The 20,545-nt window shown below is 66.3% G+C and overlaps 1 protein-coding gene across 7 annotated transcripts; it reads right to left on the bottom strand.

Annotated features, from left to right (window-relative positions):
* Positions 1 to 189: 189 nt before the first annotated feature.
* NHSL2 (NHS like 2) lies at positions 190 to 19,478 on the bottom strand. 7 transcript variants are annotated; one of them, XM_015626748.3, is made up of 8 exons: positions 19,349 to 19,478; positions 6,957 to 7,109; positions 6,002 to 6,138; positions 5,699 to 5,903; positions 4,772 to 4,903; positions 1,448 to 3,634; positions 1,219 to 1,351; positions 190 to 888 (listed from the first exon to the last, which is right to left on the bottom strand). In XM_015626748.3, the coding sequence occupies exons 2-8, from the start codon at positions 7,006 to 7,008 to the stop codon at positions 576 to 578; spliced, it is 3,159 nt and encodes a 1,052-aa protein (XP_015482234.1). In that variant the 5' UTR covers positions 7,009 to 7,109; positions 19,349 to 19,478; the 3' UTR covers positions 190 to 575. The 7 variants fall into 7 exon arrangements, with proteins under 7 accessions (XP_015482234.1, XP_015482230.1, XP_015482228.1 ...); XM_015626744.3 differs by lacking the exon at positions 19,349 to 19,478 and adding an exon at positions 16,149 to 16,243; XM_015626742.3 differs by lacking the exon at positions 19,349 to 19,478 and adding an exon at positions 13,212 to 13,520 and having other exon boundaries at positions 4,772 to 4,852.
* Positions 19,479 to 20,545: the final 1,067 nt, after the last annotated feature.

The raw sequence follows: 20,545 nt of genomic DNA, 5'->3' as shown, positions 1-20,545 counted from the left end.
TGCCAGTTCCCTGTGTGACAGGGAGGATGCTCAGGCCAATGACAGGGAACCTCCTGTGACTCTTCGAAAGCGACCGCAGATCCAGCCGAACCCCTGGCATCTTCCCAAAGTGCATCTGTGTGTCCAGCTGAATTCAACCAGGGTATCTCTGCATGGGAAACTCAAGGTACAATGTCAAAGGGAAGAGAATCAAACATCACCACCACTGTGCATTAGAAAAGCTGTTTAAAGTACCACATGCCGAAGTGACCAAAGAGTCTAAGCTGCTTCGCTGCGGGCATGGGGCAACACCGGGGGCGGTGATCCTGTTCTGCTTCCTGGGCAGGCGCCTTCAATCCCAGGAGCTGGCTCAGCCAGGGCCAGTTCCAGCCTCTTCCCTCGTGGGAAGGGCCCAGAGTCATGAGGGCTTGGGCTCCAGCCACTGCCTCTCTGCCAGCAGCTCTCCAAGTAAGGAACAAAAGCAGAAGAACCCCCCAGCAGGATACGGGGGCTCCCCAGCAGCCAGGACAGCCCTTTGCAGCAGCGCTCCCTCTGCAGCCATCGCCACCCCTCCAGCTGGAGGGGCCCCTGTGTGGTCAGGGCTGGCTTTTGGGGCTGTTTGCACCGTCCAGCTCAGGGGCAAACTCTGTGATGACCCTCCGGGCCAGTGGGTTCGTGGTCTTGAGCAGTTCGGCGGCAGATGGCCGAGTACCGGGGCTGGTTTTGCTGCTCTTCTTCTGGAGCAGGGCTTTAAAATCCTCATTCCTGCTGGAAGACTTCCCACTGCTGCCCGCTGCTGCCAGGGACTCACCAGCTGGGGAGCCTGAAGTCTTTACGGGTGAGTGGGAGGTGGGTCGGCTGCTGAAGGTGTCACCAGGCTCTTTCCGCCCCAAGACCTTCCTCTTCGACCTAGGCACCAAAGGGACATGGGAGCAGTCTGGGGCTGGGGTGAGCTCCCAGAGCCAGGGGCATGGTAGTGCCCAGCCTGCTCTGCTGGGGCAAGCTGACAACATGAGCATGGCAGGTGGTGCTCCTGGCAGCAAGGACTGATCTGGAGCTTCCCCGCTGGTTGCACTCCGCTCAAGGCAGCAGCAACCAGGCTGTCCCCAAGGATGAACACTGGTCCCAGTATGGAAAATGGGGGTGTCGTGGTGGGGGGACACTACACCCAGGGCTGTGGCAGGGCAGGGACTCAGTGGGCACAGGGGCTGTCCCATCCAGTACATGCACCAGCCTTACCTGTGGATCACCGTGAAGAGATCCTCTGTGGTGCGGGACGTTGTGAACACCTCATCATCCTCCTCCACGATGGACTCGGCCGTCTTGTCACTGGCAAAGCTCTTCTCCTCCGTGCTGGCTTCTGCTGAGCTGCCTGTGGGCAGGGAGGAGACAGCAGTGAGCGCCCTGTGCAGCATGGGGAGCCCCTATCCCTGGGGTGATCCCACCACAGGGGTGGGGAGACCCTCACCTTGCTCTGAGGCGGGCTCGCTGGCAGGCGTGCTGCCCACAGCCTTGGGGGACGGCAGATCCTCGGCGTCAGGGTCGCAGCAGGCGGGCTCGGTGTCCAGCGTGATGATGGGGCTGGGGGTGGGTGGCAGGTCCCCCACACCAGCTGCCAGCTGTGCTGGGGCTGGCATGAGCGGCAGGTACAGCACGCTGGGTTTTTTGGGCACTGGCGGCGGCACCTTGGCTTTCCTGCGCTCCCCCTCGGCACCGCCCCGCTCTGGCCGCAGCTCGTCCAGGCTGCCCTGCGAGAGCCGCCGGGGCCCCGCCGGGGTCAGGGACAAGTGGGGCTCCCCCAGACCCCTCCTCAGCTCCCCTCTCCGCAGCACCACAACGGCCTCCTGTGCCAGCCCCTTCTCCTTGGCAGCAGTGCCTGGCGGGGATTTGGGGGACAAGGGACCCTCCTCCCGCAGAACTGGGGGCTTGGGCAGGATGCACGGGGGGCGTCTGGCCAGTGGTGGCTTCTCTGCCACGGGTGGCTTCACTTTCCTCTCCGGCCCCGGGCAGGGGACGCGTGCTGGCTCCTCCGTGTGCTCCGGGCCATCGGCGTTGTCCTCTGGCTCCGAGCGGCTGATGGAGCGGAGGCGGACGGAGCGCAGGTCGGACTGTGTCACCACGGGCATGATGGGTGTGATGGGACTGGTCTTCTGGGCCAGCTTGGTGCCAAAGGTGGAGTCAGAGTGGTGCCGGCTGACCTTCGTCTTGCCCTTCAGGGAGATCTTCAGCCCTGAGAGGTCGAGGTGGGCGGGTGGAGTCAGTGGGAGGTCGAAGGACAGCCTGCCCTTGGGGCTCCTCTCCATGGGGGACGTGGGGGGCAGAGAGGATTTCCTCTCGGGGACCAGCGGCCTCACACGCACCTGGTGTGGGGAATGCCCGAGGATGGTGGAGGTGGGTACGGTGGGGGTTGGGGTCTCCGACTGACTGGAGTACCCGCTGGATGGGGACATCAGCCCTGTGGGCCTGCCGGGCGAGGAGGTCTTGAGGTCTGCCTCGGCAGAGAGCTGGGAGGGCGTCGTGGCCCTGGAGACTGAGGGGGACACGAGGGACTCAGAGCTGCCCCGTGTCTTGGCACACTCAACGGCCGTGGTCCCCGTGGTCGTGCTTGAGCCAGAGAGGGACTGGTAGGGATCGCTGCCGGCCCTCCAGTCCGTGAGATGACACTGGTGAGGGGCGGCTGTGCTGTTGGGCTCCCTGCCCGCACTCCCCTGGGGGTCGGCGTGCACCAGCCGGTGGCCCTGGAGCTCCGGTGGGATGCACAGGCTCTTGGGCCGCTGGTCCTTGGGCAGCGCCGCGCTCAGCCCCACGTCACCGTCCTGCCCCTCTTTGATCAGCGAGACGCTGCGTGTGGGTGGCGAGGGCTTCTTCTTGGCCTTCTTCAGGGAGATGCTCTTGGAGCGCCGCCGCCGCTGCCCCTCGGGCTCCAGCCCCAGGGAGATGTTGTCGGTGCTGGTGCTGCCCTCGGAGCTGGCGCTGGGGTAGCCCAGGGCATAGTTGGCGCTGCCCCGCCGGGTCTCGGCGTACGCGATGTCCACGGAGCAGAGGGACCCCGAGTCGGTGGGCACCGACAGTGAGCGCTCACGGAAGCGGCACCCTGCCCGCTCCACCTCCAGCTGCACCGGCCCTGCCGCCGGCTCCGGCTCCTCTCGGCTTCCCGGCAAGAAATCCCCCTTGGCTCCCTGGATGCAGCCGGAGCCGGCGGGGGAAGCGGGCCCTGGGCCAGAGAAGAAGCTGGGCCCATTGCTGCCCACGCGCTCTTCTGTGGTGATGAAGAAGGAGGTGGAGGCGGCGGGGGAACCCGGGCCGGGCGATGTGACGGAGCCGCCCGGCGAGGCGCAGGTGGGCCCCTTGCCCGGGCCAGTGGTGAGGCTGGAGGGGCTCCCATAACCCAGGGGGCTCCAGGGCGGGGAGAAAGGGGTGCCCTGTGTCCCATTGCAGGCACTGGCACAGGGGCTGGCTGCCCCATCCATGGCAGCAGGCGGCTGGCAGCAGCGGGCCCCGAGGTCACTGAAGGTCTTCCTCAGCGGGGCCGAGAGGGGCGGACGAGGGCTGATCTCCTGGGGCGTCCCCCCGCTCGTGGTCTCGGGCACGAAGCTGCAGGACAGGGACTCGGCGATGGGCGCGCGTGTGCTGGATGTGGGGCCGTTGGCACTGCCTGCAGGGAGAGAGAGCCTGGTGAGCCCCATCCTGCCTCACTCACGGGGACACGGCCCTGCCCCGCGCTCTGTCCCAGCCCGTGGCCACTCTCGAGGCTGCACCTCTGCCCAGGCATAAAATACAGATCTGTTGACTGGAATGTGCCATGGACAAACCAGCGGCCGTGGCAGGAGGTTCTACACATGAGGAGACATCAGTCCCATGGCAACCAAAGTGTTGCCCTGGTCCCCATGGTTGGGACAAGGATGGGGTTCAGGAGGAGCCAGGTCAGGCATTGCTGGCTGGAACAGGGAGGGACATGGTGGCTCACAGTGCCAGCTCATCACAGCACAGCCAGGATGGGGAAGGAGCCAGCAGCCGTGCTCTGAACACCCCCAGCAGACAGGGATGCTCAAGGCTGTGGTGGGCTAAGGTCTGACTGACTCCAGGGGAGGAGCAGTGATAACCAGTTGATGGTCTGACCACTGTCATGGGAAGAAACCTTCCTCCTACCCCGTGAAAACTGCTCTGGAGCAGCTGGTGCTGTGGCTTCTCCCCCTGTCCCTACCTGCCTCCACAGACAGGCTGGCTCTGATTTCTCTACAGCTCCATAGGGGACAGCAGGATGGAGCCCCTGAGGCACAGTGGCTGCTGTTCCCAAGGGTCCAATCCAGCCTGGAAGCACTCCAGGCACTCTCACATACACACCCTTGGCACTGGCGTGGCCAGCTTGCCAGCCCCAGCAAAGAGCTGGCCTCTCTTATACACATCTAGAAGTGTATAATCTCACATGCACACCCTTGGCACTGGCGTGGCCAGCTTGCCAGCCCCAGCAAAGAGCTGGCCAGGTGTGTGCCCCGCAGCCATGGCACCCTGCCACAGGGTCTGGGTGACTCAGAACCCCGATCCAGGACAAAGGAGCTGTCCCTGATGCCGTGCCAGCCCCGGCCAGCCCAGTGTCACCAGTGTGCCCAGCACTGTGCCTTGGGAGGGCACAGGGTCAGTGCGGTGTCTGCACCTCCCCGCGGTCGGGGTGTCCCCGGGAGCCCCTCTGTGCCAGGCTGGCTGCCAGCCCCGCCATGGCTGTGCCACCATCAGGGCAGCTCTGGGGCTGCCGGCCCTGCCCCGGTGCTGCCGGCGCAGTTCTTGCCGTCACCTTGGTCTCGCAGGGACGGGTTAGGGAATCCAATAATGGTCCGTCTACGCCGCAGGGTGGACTTGGGGTTCATCGCGGTCTCTGTGTTAAACAGGGAGTGACGAGCACTCGCGTGCCTAGCAAAGTGCTGCCCTGTAGCCAAAACAAACAGCTCTGCCGGAGCCCTGCTCCATCACCCCTGTTCTCTGCGTGTCCCCAGCCTGGGATGGTGACACGGGTGGGAGCATGGGATGATGGTGTGAGCCATGTGGGGTGAGCACAGCGGAGATGGAGGCACGGTGGGAATGCTGCAGAGGGAGGTGGGATGGATGGAAAGCTACAGAGAGCAGCCCTGAGCTGTGTGACAGGTCTGTGCTGGTGAGGCCAGACCCCACACCACTGTAGCCAGACTGGGGAGGGCTGCGTGAGCCATGGAGAGGGAGAGAGATCAGAGTGGCCCTGGCACAGCTCTCCATGATGGGAAAGGGTGGAGAGAAACCTCTGCCCTTCAGAAGGGGCACCTCACCCAGCCACCAGCCCCAGCCACCGGCCTGGGCCAGAGCAGGACACCTGTGTCTGCAAGGACAGGACTGTGCTGTGGGGAGATGGCCCCGAGAGGATGGACACACAGGGGAGACAGGCTGGGTGCACGGCCTGTGGTGACAGCCCAGGTGACAACAGACCTGGCTGGCTGGGCATTACATCAGGGGTGTGAGACCTGCCAGCAGCACGGCCAGCGGAGCAGACACACAAAGCTGCAGATGGCACGAGAGATGGCTGGGAGTGATGGACACCAGCATGGCCCTGCCTCCCCTCTCTGCCCCGGTGCCCACCTAACCCCAGGAACACAGCCCCCTCCCACCACCCGGCTCCTGGCCCAGATGGCTGCTGGGGCACATCTCTGCCTGCACCCCGTGTCCCCCGCCGCGCCCTGGGCTGCTGCCCTACCCGAGACATTGATGGGGACAATGTTGGTCTGGATGGAGCCGGGCTGCTGCCACTGCTTCTCCTCCACGGGGGGCAGGGGGAAGGCCCTGGGCCAGGGGGGCTGCTTGTCCGGGCTGGTGGGGAGGCTCAGGGAGGTGTCAGGAGGCCGAGCACCGAGCACAGCGCTGCTGGTGCTCTCCTCTTCGGCCGCTCGCTGGCTCGGGGGCTACGGGGAGAAAGGCACGTCAGCCACCAAAGGGACAAGGGTGGAACAGTGGAACACAAACAGGGACTCGCTGCCCGCCCTGCCACCCCAGAACTCACCATAAGCACGAACTCAAGGCGCTTGGCAGGTGGGGGTCGAGGTGACGGTTCAGGGGAGGTGTCGGGGGGCAGGTGACCAGCAGCACGGAAGGTCTGCCCGGTGACCCTGCTCTCGGTGTACTGCTCCTCATACTCCTCTGCAAGAAAAACAGCACCTGGGACCCTGCTCCTGCTGCCAGATCCCAGAGCAGGGGGCACGGGAAGGGATGGTGACTGTCCCCTTGTCTGTCCCCAGCCTAGCTGGCCGTCCCTGCTCAGGACAGGCAGCTCAGAAGGCGAGGGAGACCCCAAGAAGGGTCTGGGGGAACTGAAGAAGCGCAATGATCCCAGCAGCTGGGGCACAGCCAGGGGACGCGCTGGGTCTCGCTGGGAAACAGCCCCACTGGGGACAGCCAGGAACTGAGTGTGTCCCCATCCTGTAATTGTTGCTAATTAATGCTGGTGGCTGCGGACTGGCGGAAAGCAGGGCTGCTCAGGCTGACTTAATGAGATTACAAGCTGGGGGATGGCTGAGCTGCTGATCTCATCTGATGCCTGAGGAGCATCTGAGCCCGGGCCGCGTGACAGCCTGGGCCAGAGATTGGAAGGAAACAAAACCACTGGCCACGTTTATCCAGTTAGGCAGATCAGTGGCAGGTCCCTGAGGCCCTCATGAGAACTGTGCTGTGGTGGGGCTTGTGGGTGCCCTGGTGGCCCCGCTGGCCGCAGTGGCCCAGCAGGCAATGCTGGTCCCAGTTGCTTTGGCACCTGCAGCAGTGACTTGGGAGCAGAGATCAGTGAGGGGCTGCTGGACACTGGGACCGCCAGGACCCAGCTCCTGCAGCCTGCTGAGGTCCAAGGAGTGGCTCGGACATGCGTGTGGGAGACGAGCTCACAGTCCCATGGTGGCCACATAGCCCAGGCAGCACCACCCCCCGCCCCTCACCCAGCCCTCCCCAGGCCCTCTCCTCGCTACCTTGCAGCAAGCTCTGGAGGTTGAGCTGGGCCTCCTGGTGCAGCTGCTCCATGCCCGGTGGGCGCCCAGCTGCCAGGAACACGTTCACGGGCTGCTGCCATGGCAGCTTGGCGGGGGCGGCTTTCTTGCTCTCGAGGTCCAGGTTAGAGGTGGCTGCAGGTGGGAGAGAGCGGGGTCAGAGGCAGGTGGGGGGTGGCTCCCTGCGGGTGCTGCTGTGGGAGAAGGTGCTCATCCCACCCCAGCCCTCCAGGAATGCCAGGACGTGGCTGTGTCCCACCCTGGCAGGCTGCTGCCCACTGGGACCAGCCCTCATCGCCGCCTCCACTTTGGGGGCTGGACACCGACCCTGAGGGCTGCCAAGAAGGGAACCGGCTGAAATTGGGGAAGGAAGCCAGCCCTGCCACCCGTGCCTAACCGCGCCCGGGTGCAGGAAACGCTGCACGCGCTGCTGGAGCAACACCCTGGCCGTGGAGCAGCAGCAGCTGCAACCCAAAGGCAGGAGCCAGGGACCCAAATCTTCCACTGCACTGCAGCTCAGGGCTCACACACACAGCCTGCCCTGGCCTGGACACCCCCAAAGCTCTCCAGGGAAGGAAACCTCTGTGAGGACTGCTCAGACCCTCTGAAACGCCCCAATGGGAGCAGGATCTGGGCTCAGCACTGTATGGCCCCGTGGGGAGCTGAGTGCTGCTCCCACAAACAGGCTTTGCCATGGGAACACTGCAGGGCTCTGGGTGCACATGGGTTTGTACCCAGCCTGGATCCAAGGGAGTGCCACCACTGGCACGTTGTCTCCAAGGGCATCGGCGCCCTGGCAGGCACAGAGCAGGTCTGTGTGAGCTTTCCACGGGGATATGAATGAGCAGGATCCCATCCCTGGGGATTTAGGGCTCATCCTCTGCTGCGTGGTCCTTGTCCCCACCCCATCAGCTGAGACACGGTTACCAGTGTGTGACAGACACTTCCCCTCTGCCACCTGCAGAACGGGCCCCAGGAACACACCTCTGCCCTGCCGTGCCAGGCTGAGGCAGCACAAGCAATCCCGTGCACCTGGGAAGGGGAATGGCCCCCAAACAGGTATGGGACCCCCAGCAGAAACCACATTTCCCTCTGCCCCCGGTGGTCAGGCAGCTGTGGCCCAGCTCATGTGCACCACGAGCATCCCCCCTGCTGCTCATGGTGCCGTCCTGCCCACAACCCTCCTGTGCCCCTGGGTGCCCTCATGGCCACCCTTCCCCCAGCTGATGGAGCCTGCACAACGCCCAGCACCCCAAAGCAAGGTGCCATGTCCCCAGCCTAGTTACTTTTATAATTTGTTTCCATAACGACGGGCCTTAACACCGGGTTTTTTCCTTTTTTTTTTTCCCCTTCTTCCTCCTCTAAATAATTTGACTTGTTTCCATACCAACCAGGAGGTGTTGGGGCGCATGTGTGCCTGTGTGTGCCACACACAGGGCAAGGCTGGGCATCTCCCCGAAAACCTGACCCACAGTGCCAGGGGCAGAGACCACACCTTCACCTCTGTGGAGCCCAGACCCCACAGCCTGCAGGTTTTGGCGTGCTGGGGGATCCAGTGCTGCCCTGTTATTTCTGAGAACACCCCAAATCCTGGCTTGCCGCACGTCCTGCCTGGCTCACCCAGCCCCAGCCTTTGGCCTCAGCACAAGACGTTCCTCATCTTCCGCCCATGTATCCCCCTGCAGCCCCCCCCCAGCAAGGACTCAGGGACACCCTGAGCATCCCCTGCAGCCCCCGCCGCCCTCCCCGCAATGCGGGAGCTCACCTCTGCACCTCGGCCCTGCTGCCGAGCCACCCCCGGCACCCACCCGGGCACCGACCCCGTGCACAAACCACAGCACCAAAGGCTGGGCGCGGCGGAAACGCGGCAGCACCCACGCCCAGCACCCAGCGCCCAGGACCCAGCACCTTGCGCCCTGCACCCTGCCCCCTGCACCCTGCCCCCTGCACCCAGCACCCACGCCCAGCACCCACGCCCAGCACCCAGCGCCCAGCACCCAGCGCCCAGCACCCTGCACCCTGCCCCCTGCACCCAGCACCTTGCCCCCAGCACCCAGCACCCAGCACCCTGCCCCCTGCACCCAGCACCCAGCACCCTGCCCCCTGCACCCAGCACCCAGCACCCTGCCCCCTGCACCCAGCACCCTGCCCCCTGCCCCCTGCCCTGCCGCGGGCACAGCTCCGGCCGCAACGGGAACACGCCGTGCCCGTGGAGCTTCCCCCTCTGTGCTGCCACGTGCCCATTTGGGACTCGGAGTGACACCGCGCGGTCCTGAGCCAGTGTGGGCTGAGCTGCGGGCACCGCCAGAGTGCGGGCACTGCTGAGCTGCGGGCATCCCCAGAGTGCGGGCATCCCCAGGGTGCTGGCATCCCCAGGGTGCTGGCATCCCCAGGGTGCGGACATCCCCAGAGTGCGGGCATCCCCAGGGTGCTGGCATCCCCAGGGTGCTGGCAGCACCAAGGCACGGGCATCGAGGGTTCCGGTTCCCCAGCTGGCGAGAAGGGAAGAGCCGAGCGCTCTCCTGGCACCCATATGCCCCAAACATGCACCGCAAGGACAGCTCCGCTCCAGAGTGAGCAGCTCTCCGAGGCTTTGGCTCCGGGGCTGTTTTGGGAGCAGAGGTTCCGGGGCTGTTTTGGGAGCAGAGGTTCCGGGGCTGTTTTGGGAGCAGAGGTTCCGGGGCTGTTTTGGGAGCAGAGGTTCCGGGGCTGTTTTGGGAGCAGAGGTTCCGGGGCTGTTTTGGGAGCAGAGGTTCCGGGGCTGTTTTGGGAGCAGAGGTTCCGGGGCTGTTTTGGGATGGCGCTCGGCTCGGCGATGGGCTGTGAGGAGCCGGCAGTGCTGATTCAGCGCCACGGCCACAGCGCTCCCGAGGGACGGGCGGTGTTTGGGAGCAGCCTGATGCAGGCTCAGTACGAGAGCAGGTTTTAAGTGCCCAAGGAAGCCCAGCTGCCACCCCGGTCTGTGGGCACGGGCTGCCCCAGGCAAGCGGGGGTGTCCGGCAGGAGGCCACAGCGGCTGGCGGGACAGCACAGCCGAGCTGAGCCGGTGCCCTTGGCAGTGACCCTCCTGCCACGCTTATCAGAGACCGCCTCAGAGCACAAAATGCCTCTGAGGGGCTCCCACCCCGCGCCGAATGCCTGCGGGAGATGAAGGGCATCGGCATCCCGGGACAGCAGAGCCGCAGGGACAGCTCCATCCCACCAACCCCAGCGCTCTCGACCTGAGCCTGGCCAGCCTTGCTGCTGAGGGAAACTGAGGCACGGCTGGTGGGTTTACCATGCTTCGTGCTGGCACCAGGCGCCCTCCTGAACCCAGGGCGTGCGGAGAGGAGCAGGCGGTGTCCCCTACTCTGCCTGCCGATGGACATCTGCCTGGGATGTTCCCAGAGCCAGCACCACCAGCTGCAGCGGATGCTGCAGCCTCGGAGTGCGAGCCAGTGTCCAGGCTCGGGCTGGTGTGGCCATGGTGGGTACAAAAGGACTGAGGCTGAATTCCAGGGAAGTTCGCTTGAAGAGGAGCTGAGCTCCACTCTCAGCTGCGGGAACGACATCCCTGCAGGACCCCCAGCCCCTCAGCATCTCCTGAGTCACCCTGCTCCATGCCAGCATCCCTACTCACCCACAGCCCAGGCATCCCGAATCCACAGGGAGAGATTTGACAGAGCCATCAGAGCTGTTTCAATCCCGGCCGAAGCTGTCGTGAGTCGATGCCTCTCGCTTGAATTCACCGCCAAACTTTTCCCTCTCAGGCTCGCTCCCCACGCGCGGGAGATGCCGGGGGCGCGTCCGGAGCCGCTCGGAGCCTCAGTGGCAGCGTGGAGCTCGGGCAGCAATGATGTAACGGCGGCAGCGGGCGATGCGCCATCGGCACAGCAGCCATGGCAACCGGTACAGGCACAGCCGCAGCTGCCGCCGCCGCTCCGGAGCACCGAGCACGCCGGAGGGCGAGGGCAGCGAACCTGGGGGCCGACACCGACCCCGGCAGCACCGCCGGAGCAGCACGGGCGCGGTGCCGGGACCGTGTGCCACGGCCTGCCCTCGATCCCCGAGCGCTCGGGGACATTGCCGTGCCCTGAGCCAGGCGCACGCTGCTCCACGGCGAGCGGAGAGGAAGTGAAAAGAGCGCACAGAGAGAGCTGGCAGCGGCCGCACAAACACCTCCTGGCCCAAGCTCACCCCCTGCCGAAGCGGAGCTGCCGGCCCAGCTCCCGGCGGGATGCGGAGCCGCGTCCGTGCGCACGGCAGCCCCAGGGCCGGACACCCGGCCAGCTCGGAGTGAAATCCCGAACCCTGCTGACACCCCCAGGCCCGCGGTGCTCACCGAGCAAAGTGCCCCGGGCGCCGCTTGCACACGCTGTGCCTGGGATGAGCCCCCACCGGGAAAGCCGAGAGACTGAGCCCAGTCCAGATCTGAGCCTCTCCAGGACACCTCCACTGTCACATGTGTGGTGGCACAGCTCCAATCCCCCAGTGAGGCAGGGCCACCTGCACAGGTGTCTGACCTGCGGGTGCTTGAGGCCGGAGGGGCTGGAAGCCTTTTGGGGGTGCCGTGCCCAGAGCCAGCTGGGCCATGCAGGGTCCCTGGCACAGCACGTCCCCGTGCTCCCACACAGGTGCCCAGCAGGACCACGGGCACTGTGAAACAGCTCTGCCTCCACACACCGCCTCTGCCAGAGGTTCTCAGTTCTTCCGAGCTCCCTGCTTAGCAAGGAACCAGCTGATTTTTGTACCCATGGGAGACAAGGGCACGGCAGAAGCTGCTGGCTGCAGGGCGGATTTGGCAGCTCTGGGGGTCCCCCAGCTCACGGGGGGAAGGTGGGACTGTGTGAGGTTTCTGTGAAAACCACCAGCAGCAAAGTGGACAGCACTCAGAGCTGCAGCGGGCAGGGACATTCGGTCCCAGCAGCGCCGTGAGCCCCGGCCAGGGGGTTTTGGCAGGAGGGGATGTGTGTGTGCTGCAGATTTGGCCAGCCAGGCTGGCCCAGGGGGAGCCCCGTGTGCCATTCCCCCGTGCTGTGGGGATGGGAGCCACCCACAGCTGGGCTGGCAGCAGGGTCCGGCCCGGGACAGCAGCAGCCAAGGTGAATTCAGGCTGCTCCCTGACAGGGGACTGAGATCCACTGCTCCTGGGGCCAGAGCAGCAGCACTGGGGCAGGCACTGGGGTCTGGCTGGAGCCAGATTCCTGCATCAAGCTCTCCACCATGGGCAGCAGTACCAGTGCCCAGAGCCCCCTCCCAGCCCTGCCGGGGCTCCCTGGCAGCCTCCTCATACTGCAACCCTCACTCTCCTGTGCTTCCCAGCAAAACTCCAGGCACAAATATTTCCTGAGAGCCTCAGGGAGCCTGGCATGGCAACCTGTCAGACCCAGCCGGTCCTGGCAGCCCAACATCACCACGTCACGGCCAAAGAAACGGGCAAAGAAACCCCTGGGCACAGGGTGGCCACGGCTGGCTGCCCACCGGCCTTCCCGACGTCCCCAGCCTGGCTGGGACTGTTCTGGAGCACATGGAAGCCTCCAGTGCTCACCACTCTGCCCAGCGCGGGCTGCCTGTGCCAGAGGCTGCTTCCAGAGGGTCCTTCCAGGAAAGCTCAGCTTCCCCTGTGCCCGGCTGGTTTTACACTCCGCGGGGCCGGGACAATGCGAGGAAGTCGCCTGAGAGGGGAATGCGGCCAGAGGCCCTGGGACAAAGGGGCCTGAGACCTGAAATCAGCTACAGCAGGAGCGAGAGCAGCGACAGCAGCGACAGCAGTGACAGCAGCGACAGCAGCGAGGGTCCCACGTGTCTGTGATGTTTGTGTGGACCCACGGCCCACAGTCCCATGGCCCTCCCTCCCGCTGCCCCCAGCACATGAAAGCTGCCAGGAGGGCACAGCACCTCCGGGACAGGCAGGATCTGTCCCTGCAGGACTGCTGAGTGCTCAGTGGCACACGGGGGCTGGGAGCTGCTGTCTTTCTCTGCTTTGTCACAGCAAGACACCCCACTAGGCTGGGCAAGGGCGGGAGGATTTAAAAGGGACGGGGACACTCCACAGCTCGGGTCAGTCTGGGAAAGGTGGCACAAGACTGGTGCTGCTGGACAGCGCTGGCCCCGGGGGCTATTGCATGGCCTCCAGAGGGTCTGTGCCCAGGAGCTGCCCCCAGCCCGGGGTCCTGCCCTGCAGAGCGAGCAGTGCCTGCAGATCCCACCGTCCCCAGTGCCCGCCTCAGCCCTGCCCTGCCCTGCCGCCTGCCTTACCTGCCCGGTGCCAGGGTGCCAGGAGCCACTCCACCTTGGCCATGGCTCTGAGTGCTGGGGGAAGCCGCTCGCTCCGGCCACCCAGGAGCTGCTGCCTCAAACCGCACCGAGAGCACTGAGCTTCCCCGTCCTCGCTGCCTCCAGCTCCAGCGGGGAGAGGAAGCGACCAGGAACTGGCTGTTTGAGTCAGCGCCACAGCCCATTGTCCTGGCCCCGGCCCCTCTTCCTTCCCCAGGGAAGGATGGTGGAGGGACCGTGGCTCTGCACGGCCCATCCCACATCCACCCGCCCTCAGGCGGATCCCCCAGGAATGCACATCCCTCTACTCCAGCACCTGGAGAGGGATGCTATGGCCAGGACAGGCCGGACTCCCCGAGCTGGACAGGGCCACGGAACCAAAATATCCCCCAGCTGTGGCTGGAGCACCGTCTGAGAGTGGTGGGTGACCTGGGGGGACACAGCACGTGGGGGTTTGTCCTCCCAGCAGAGCGTGGCTGTTCCTACATGGAGCAACCACATGGGAAAAGACTTCAGTAGGGAAACCAACAGCACCTGCAGCCTGTGGCTGCCCCTGGCCTGGCTGAGCTGCTGCCTGCCAGCTCCCCCAGTCCTTCCAGCTAACAGAACCCTTCTGAACCCCCTGGCTCTGCCCTGGGAGCTGCCAGAGCTCCCAGAGCTTCCTCTCGCTTCAGCTCCTTCCAAAGCCTGGAGCAAAGGCTCTTTGGGGACCACTTTCCCAGTGCCCCAGGGCTTTGTAAGGCTGAGCTGTCGTGAGCCTGAGCTTCTCCCAGAGGATGGAGGCTCCTGGCAGCCAGGGCTGCAGCAGAACCAAGAATGCTGCCCCAAGCGCAGGCTTCATTCAGGAACATCTCACACCACCACAGGGCTGCTCCTTATGGAGCCTCAGCTCCCTCCCCTCGGCAGATGAGCTCCAGCCTGGACCTGCTGCCACCTCTGCATGGAAGCCTGTGTGCAACTGCTCAGGAATGCCCCAGGCACTGAGGTCCCAGCAGCCCAGCGAGTGTCCAAGTTTTGCTCAAGATTTACGCCCAAGATGAGTTTTGATCCATGCAGTGCCAAATCCCCCTCTTCCCTGCCCCCCAGCAGCCGGATGCAGGTCTCCCCAGGGAGACAGGAACCTGAGGGAGATCTGCTGGACATCTCCAGGCTGGTGGGGAACTGTGACCTGAGGACAGAGATGAACCAGCCCTGGCCAGGGCCTGGCCCCACAATCCCCCTTGGGCCCTTCCTGCGGCTCCAGGAATTCCTTTGACAATCCAGAAGTGTGATTAATTCTCCCTCTGAGCAGCACCAGGTGGGAGAGGTGGGCAGGGAGCAGAGCAGCACCCGATGGTCTGGGCACTGCTCATCTCCCATGCCCGCAGACGGGAGCCAAGGGCACCGTGGTGAGCAGGGCTGGCACAGCATCCCTCATCTCCTGCGACCTGCAGGGCAGCACCCCTGCTCCAGGCACTGCCTCCCTGGTCCCCCCGAGCCCCTCGGTCCCTGCCCGCTTCCCGTGCCCCAGGAGGGGAGCCAAGGGCCATGTGATGGATACCGGCCAGCCCCACCTCTCTCACCCCCTCCCACCCTCAGCTCAGCCTCTCTCCCGGTCCCCTCCTGTGCAACCCGAAGTTCTTGTGTCCCATTTCGGTGCTTTGCACCCACTGCTACAACAGCGGTTGCAAAATTAGGCAGCGTCAGGTTGTGCTGCCACCCTCTCTGCCCACTGATTATTAAGCTGTGACAGTCATTTGGGCTGTGACAAGCAGTCCCCGCTCTCCTGCAGTTTCTAAGCAATCTTCCTGAGGTCTCTCCCAGGGCTGGCAGTTCCCTGCTGCTGCCCACACTGCTGTGTCCTGCTCCCAAGGCAGCAGGCAGGGCAAGGGCAGAGGAGCTGGGCCAGCAGAGCCCGGCGTGCCGCACTCTGGGACTCCAGGGCTCTGGTGGGCCTGGTGCCAGGAGTTGTGGCCGACCCCAGCTCCTTCCTGGCTCTTCTGGCATTCCCAGGAGCTGGGCTGGAAGAAGAGCTGGAGCACTGGGGAGGGTTGCTGAACTGCCTGGACCAGGACAAAGGGGTGACCAGACAGGTCCTGCTTGTCTGACCCTGCTTCCTCAGAGGGCACCTGCCCTCACCGCCCGCTCCCAGCTCCAAGCGAGTCCTCTGCTCCCTCTGCTCCCCCTCAGGAAGCTCCCTGCAGAGCTGCAGGGCTGTCCGCCTCCCCGAGATTGTTGGTGGTACAAGAGCCCCCAGACACCCACCAGCACTGTGATGTGTGGGAGAAGGGAGCTGGGTGTGGGGGCTGCGCTGGGCTCCCTGCCCGGGGGGGCGACTACAGGGGCTCCCCACTGCCGGGGCAGGCTCCCCACACCTCGGGGCTGCACCCTGTCCCCAGGGCAGGTTCCCCACACCTCGGGGCTGCACCCTGTCCCCAGGGCAGGCTCCCCACTGCAGCCCCATGCCCAGGACTGGCTTCCCACACCTTGGGGCTGGATCCCTGTGCCCAGGGCTGGCTCCCCACTGCCTGGGGCTGGCTCCCTGTAACCCGGGGCTGGCTCCCCACTGCCTGGGGCTGGCTCCCTGTATCCCCGGGCTGGCTCCCCACTGCCTGGGGCTGGCTCCCTGTATCCCCGAGCTGGCTCCCCACTGCCTGGGGCTGGCTCCCTGTAACCCCGAGCTGGCTCTCCGCAGCTCGGACAGCCCAGCACCTGTCCCACACGCCGGGGAACCGTGGTGGCCCCACCGCCAGCCCCATCCCGCGCCGTCCCCGTCAGGAGGCCGAGCCTCGGTCGGGGTGACCTCTGCCCGTGTCCTCCAAGCGACCCACCGGGACCGGGAGCGAGGAGCGCCGAGCCGAGCCCGAGCCGAGCCCGAGCCGCCCCCTGCCCGCGGCCGAGCCGGGGGTCGCGGGGCCGGCGGGGCCGCGGGTTCGGTACCTGTTGCCGAGCGCATCCTGCCCCGCCGCTGGCTGCGCGGCCCCTTCCGCTGCGCGTTGCCCATCCTCCGCCGCCGCCCGGCCCGGGCTCCGAGCGCCGCCGCCCCCGGGCCGCCCCCCGGCCGCCCCCCGCCGGGCCCGCCGCGCCGTGCGGGGAGGAGCCGCGGGGCCGGGCCGGGCCGGGCCGCATCGCTCCGCTCCGCTCCGAGCCCGGGCGAGCCGCGCCGGGCGGCACCGGCACCGGCACCGGCACCGGCCCCCGCCGCCCCCTCGGAGCCGAACGGGCGCCCAATGGCGGCGGCTGCGGGGGCCGGGCGGGGGCGGCGCGGGGCTCGGGAACGCCGGGGTGATGGGGATGGGCTGGGGGGAGAGCGCTGCGGTGAGGGGGATGGCGGTACCGGGGCTGGACAGCCCCCGAGGAGACGGGGCTGTGGGGTAAGGGGGTGATCGTAGGGCGGGGCCGGGCACCCTCCGAACACCAGGGCTGGACAGCCCCCAGGGTGACGGGGTTGGGTTGGGGACCCTCGGGCTGGGTAGCCCCTGGGGAGTTGTTCGGTTAAGGGATGAGTGGAGGGGGTCCTGGGACCGGACAGCCCCCGGGGTGGTGGGGGTGAGGGGGTGCCGGGGCTGGGCACCCCTGAGGCAATGGGGCTGCGTGTGAGGCCCTGGGGCTGGGCACACCGGGGGTGTTGGGGCTGGCTGGGGACCCCAACGCTGGCCCTGTCGGGGGGTGACTGTGCAGGGGATGGATGGAGGCGAGGAGTCGGGGATCTCTGACAGGAGGCAGAGGTCAGCTCCAAGAGCTGCTGCGGCCACGCACAGAGAGAAATGGAAGGTTTGGGAAGAGCTTTGGGGCTGGGTTCGATCAGGAACGCTGTGTGAGAGCTGCAGGACGTTGCAAGAGCCAGGCCTGGGGGTGATGTCACCTCAGGTAGGAGAAGCAGGGTCGTCTCTGTCTGCCAGTGCCTCCAAGGTCCCCATTCCTGACACTGAGTGTCCTGGGCGGTGCCATGACTGCACAAAGCTCAGCTGCATGCAGGGACCCCCAGGAGTCCTGGATCAGCTACTGCCCCGGCATTCCTTCCCCTGGCCCAAACCACCGTATCTCACGGGAAAAAAACCCTTCCCAGAGTGGGGAAACCTGTCCAGCATGCCAAGACCTCCCACGTGCACAGCCCTTCACCCCTGGCAGCCAAGAGGGATCGGGATGGCTCAGCCCAGCCGCTGCGTCCCAGGACAGAGCATCCCTGACACATCGGATCTCGGCATCCAGATAGCAACAGAAAGGACCAGAAAGCGCTGGGAGGTTGTTATGGAAACAGCCACAAATTGGATCAGTACTTGGTGCAAGGAGCAGTTTGTGTGACTGATGTGGGAGCAGGTGGGTGTGACAGCCGCAGCGGTGCGGGGGCCCCGCGGTGGCACCCTGCTGCCCATGCTGCGCTCCTGTTCTGGGCTGTGCCACCGCCTCAGCTCCCAGAGACCCGGGCACGGGGCTGCAGGCAGCGCAGGCTGCCTCCCACCCACCTCGCCCAGCCTCTGCGCTCCCCGGGGAGGTGAAGGGCTGGGGCGAGTTGGGGGCGGTTGGCAGAAATTCCATCAAGAAAATACTCCCCGTCCCTTCCCCGAGCCCCAGCCGAGCCCCGCACACGGTGTCAGGCGGGGGGCAGCGGCCCCTGCACGAACAGCCCCACTGTGGGGCGTGGGGCCATTGTTCCGCTCCCTGCCCTGGGGAGCCACGCCAGGTTCCCGTCACTCCGAGCCTCTTGTCACCTTGTCACTCGTGTCACCACGGCAGCCCCAGACCCCGCATCCCCTCCAGGCCCCGGGCACGCACGGCTGCCCGCACTGTCCTGGCCCCGCGGCTCCTGGGAGCCCAGCCGGAGCCGGGGGGCTCCTCCAGGACCCCGGGCTCACCGTGCCCGGCCCAAGGGGCGGGGAAGTGCCGGTGCCGCGGCTCCGCTCTGCGCTCCCGGAGCAGACCCTCTCCTGGCAGAGAACCCAGCTATGAAGGAGCCATAAACATTCGCTAAGTGGCCGAGCCGGTTATTTTCGGGCCAAGAGGCCATGTTAAAGCTCACAATCAGCCAGGCAGATGAGCTCATTGGAGAACAACGGCTTGGGGCCGGGCCAGAGCCGGGGAGCGGGGCCAGGGCTCGCAGCCCCCGCCGGCTCCGTGCAGAGTCGCTCCCGGGGCTGTCCCGGACCCTGAGAGGTGCCACGTCCCGGCAGAGCCACCGGCAGGGTCCCCGCCAAGCTGGAGGGCAGAGCTGGGGCACCGAGCCCCACAACACCTTGTGCTGGCCGCTGAAGGTGACCCCCGAGCTGTCCCCCGAGGCCTGGGAGGGGATCTGCGTGCAGGGCTGGAGCTGCCGTGACACCTTCGTGCCACCTCGAATCCCCTCCAGGCTCTGCATTCCTGGGATTCCTTCAGTGCACCAAACTCCTCGCTGTGTCCTGCTGACTGCGCTGGGGGCCTGACCCTCCTGCCCAGCCCGGGCCCGGCCGGGGCTGCCCTCCCTGCTCCCGCTGCTCCAGGGCCGCAGGATGCGGTCACCCGGCTCCGCTACAGCCCGGCAGCGTGCGAGCTCGGCACGGAGCTGTGTGCGGGGTCAGCCAGGGGTGCCCCAGCCCTGACAACCCCACGACCTGCACCCACGCCCGCAGGGCTTCCTCTTTTGTCCCCCGAAACAGCTGTGCCAGGGAGCAGCGCGGAGCCAGGCTGTGCCCCGGCACCGTCACTTGTAGCTGTCATTTACGGGCCTCTGACGGGAGACGGGCTGCGAGGGGTGCCATTGGCACTGCCCCGGCTCCCCTCTGCGGGACACGCCGTGCACCTTCCTCCCCTGGGGGCTCCGCGGAGGCCTCCTGTCCCAGCCCGAGCGGGTGAGGAAGAGGAGGGACACATCCAGTCCTTGGGCACGGGCACGGGCAGGGAGCAGAGGGCACCGCACCCCTCCCGGGGCTCTGCCACCATCGCTGTGTCCTGTGCCAACCTCCCGCGATGGGCGCTGGGCTCCCGCCACCCCCGGCCCTCGGTGCAGGGCAGGAGCGGGAGCCGAGCTGTGCCAGCCCGGGCCGCTGCTGCCCGCACCCACCTGCGGTGACAGCCACCCTGTCCTGCAGCCACCACTCCCTGCCCTCGTCCCGCGGCGCTGCCGGGCCCTCCCGGGGCGGGGCACGGACAAAACTCCGACTTACCCAACTCCGCCTCCTCCCGTTGGTGTCCCCGGCGGGCGCAGGGCCCGGGGTGCGGCAGCTGCCCCGCACCTCAGCGGGTGCCCCGAGCCCCCACGGCCGCGGGGAACCGGCGCTGCCCTGGCCGGGAGCGGGAGACGGCCACAGCGCCAGCTCTGGCAGTCGCTCGCTCGCACTAACTCGAACCAGGTTTCTGGAGAAAGGCTGGATGGAAACGCTTCTCCCACCCCAGCCCAGGCCCTTCTTAAAGACATAGCTACACATCCCTGCCGCGGGTGCTGGAGGTGGAGCGGGATGGAGCATCCCGCGCCTTCCCGGCGGCTCTGGGAGCCACAGCAAGGGGGGCGATTGGAGGGTCCCCTGGGGAGGACTGGCACCCACCGCCTCTGCCGCGGGCTGTGCCAGCCGGCGTGGGGGCTGTGGGCAGTGCCAGCGGACCCTCCTGTGATTACCAGGGCTCGGGCGGCCAGGTGAAGGTTTCCTGGGGCTGGCAGCCCCCTTTGGCTGTCGCGGAGGTGGCTGTCCATCCCCCCTGCCCTTGGCTGGGGTCCCAGCGCAGCAGGAAGGGAGCTGGTCCCACACAGGCTCTGCCTGACAGCCGGGACCACCCGGCAGGCGCCGGCTCTGGGCAGGGGAGCACCCGGGGATGGCCGGAACCTCCTCAGCCTCCCATGGGGGCACCCCATGCTGGGAGTGCGGTGGGGATCTGCTCTCCCTGTTCCCGGGACACAGCTGCGGGAGAGGCCCTGGGGACGGCGAGGACTCGATGGTGATGGAGCAGCCCTGGCCATGGAGAGGTGCCAGCATTGGGCAGCCACGGCCGCCAGATGGGAGGGAGGGGAAAGCACCGGAGCAAAATCCTGACACGGGGGGAGGTGATCTCAGGGCTGAGCCTGCAGGACAGGGACTCCCCCCATTTCCACAGAACACAGACCAAGCACAAGACAGCTCGGGAGCTCCTTCCAGGAGCAGTGACAGCACAGATCCTGGCACCCTCAGCATGCCGGGAACCCCATCTCTGCAACAGACACCGTGCACAGACAGAACCACAGACACTGTGTGCACACTGAGAGCCACAGACACTGTGCACAGACAGAACCACAGACACCGTGCACAGACAGAACCACAGACACTGTGTGCACTCTCAGACAGAACCACAGACACCGTGTGCACACTGAGAGCCACAGACACCGTGTGCAC

Source organism: Parus major, chromosome 4A (assembly GCF_001522545.3).
Source record: "Parus major isolate Abel chromosome 4A, Parus_major1.1, whole genome shotgun sequence".
NCBI lineage: Eukaryota > Metazoa > Chordata > Aves > Passeriformes > Paridae > Parus > Parus major.
This window is presented reverse-complemented; position numbering and strand designations above follow the sequence as displayed.

Bases quoted from the DNA above. Each gene is read 5' to 3' on its own strand.
- NHSL2 (XM_015626741.3), bottom strand. From the start codon at position 13,485: ATGGGCCGTGCAGAGCCACGGTCCCTCCACCATCCTTCCCTGGGGAAG. The intron at 4,904-5,698 runs GTAGGGCAGCAG...TTTTGGCTACAG, and splicing joins TGTCCCCATCAATGTCTCGG to GGCAGCACTTTGCTAGGCAC. The intron at 889-1,218 runs GTAAGGCTGGTG...TTTGGTGCCTAG, and splicing joins CTCTTCACGGTGATCCACAG to GTCGAAGAGGAAGGTCTTGG.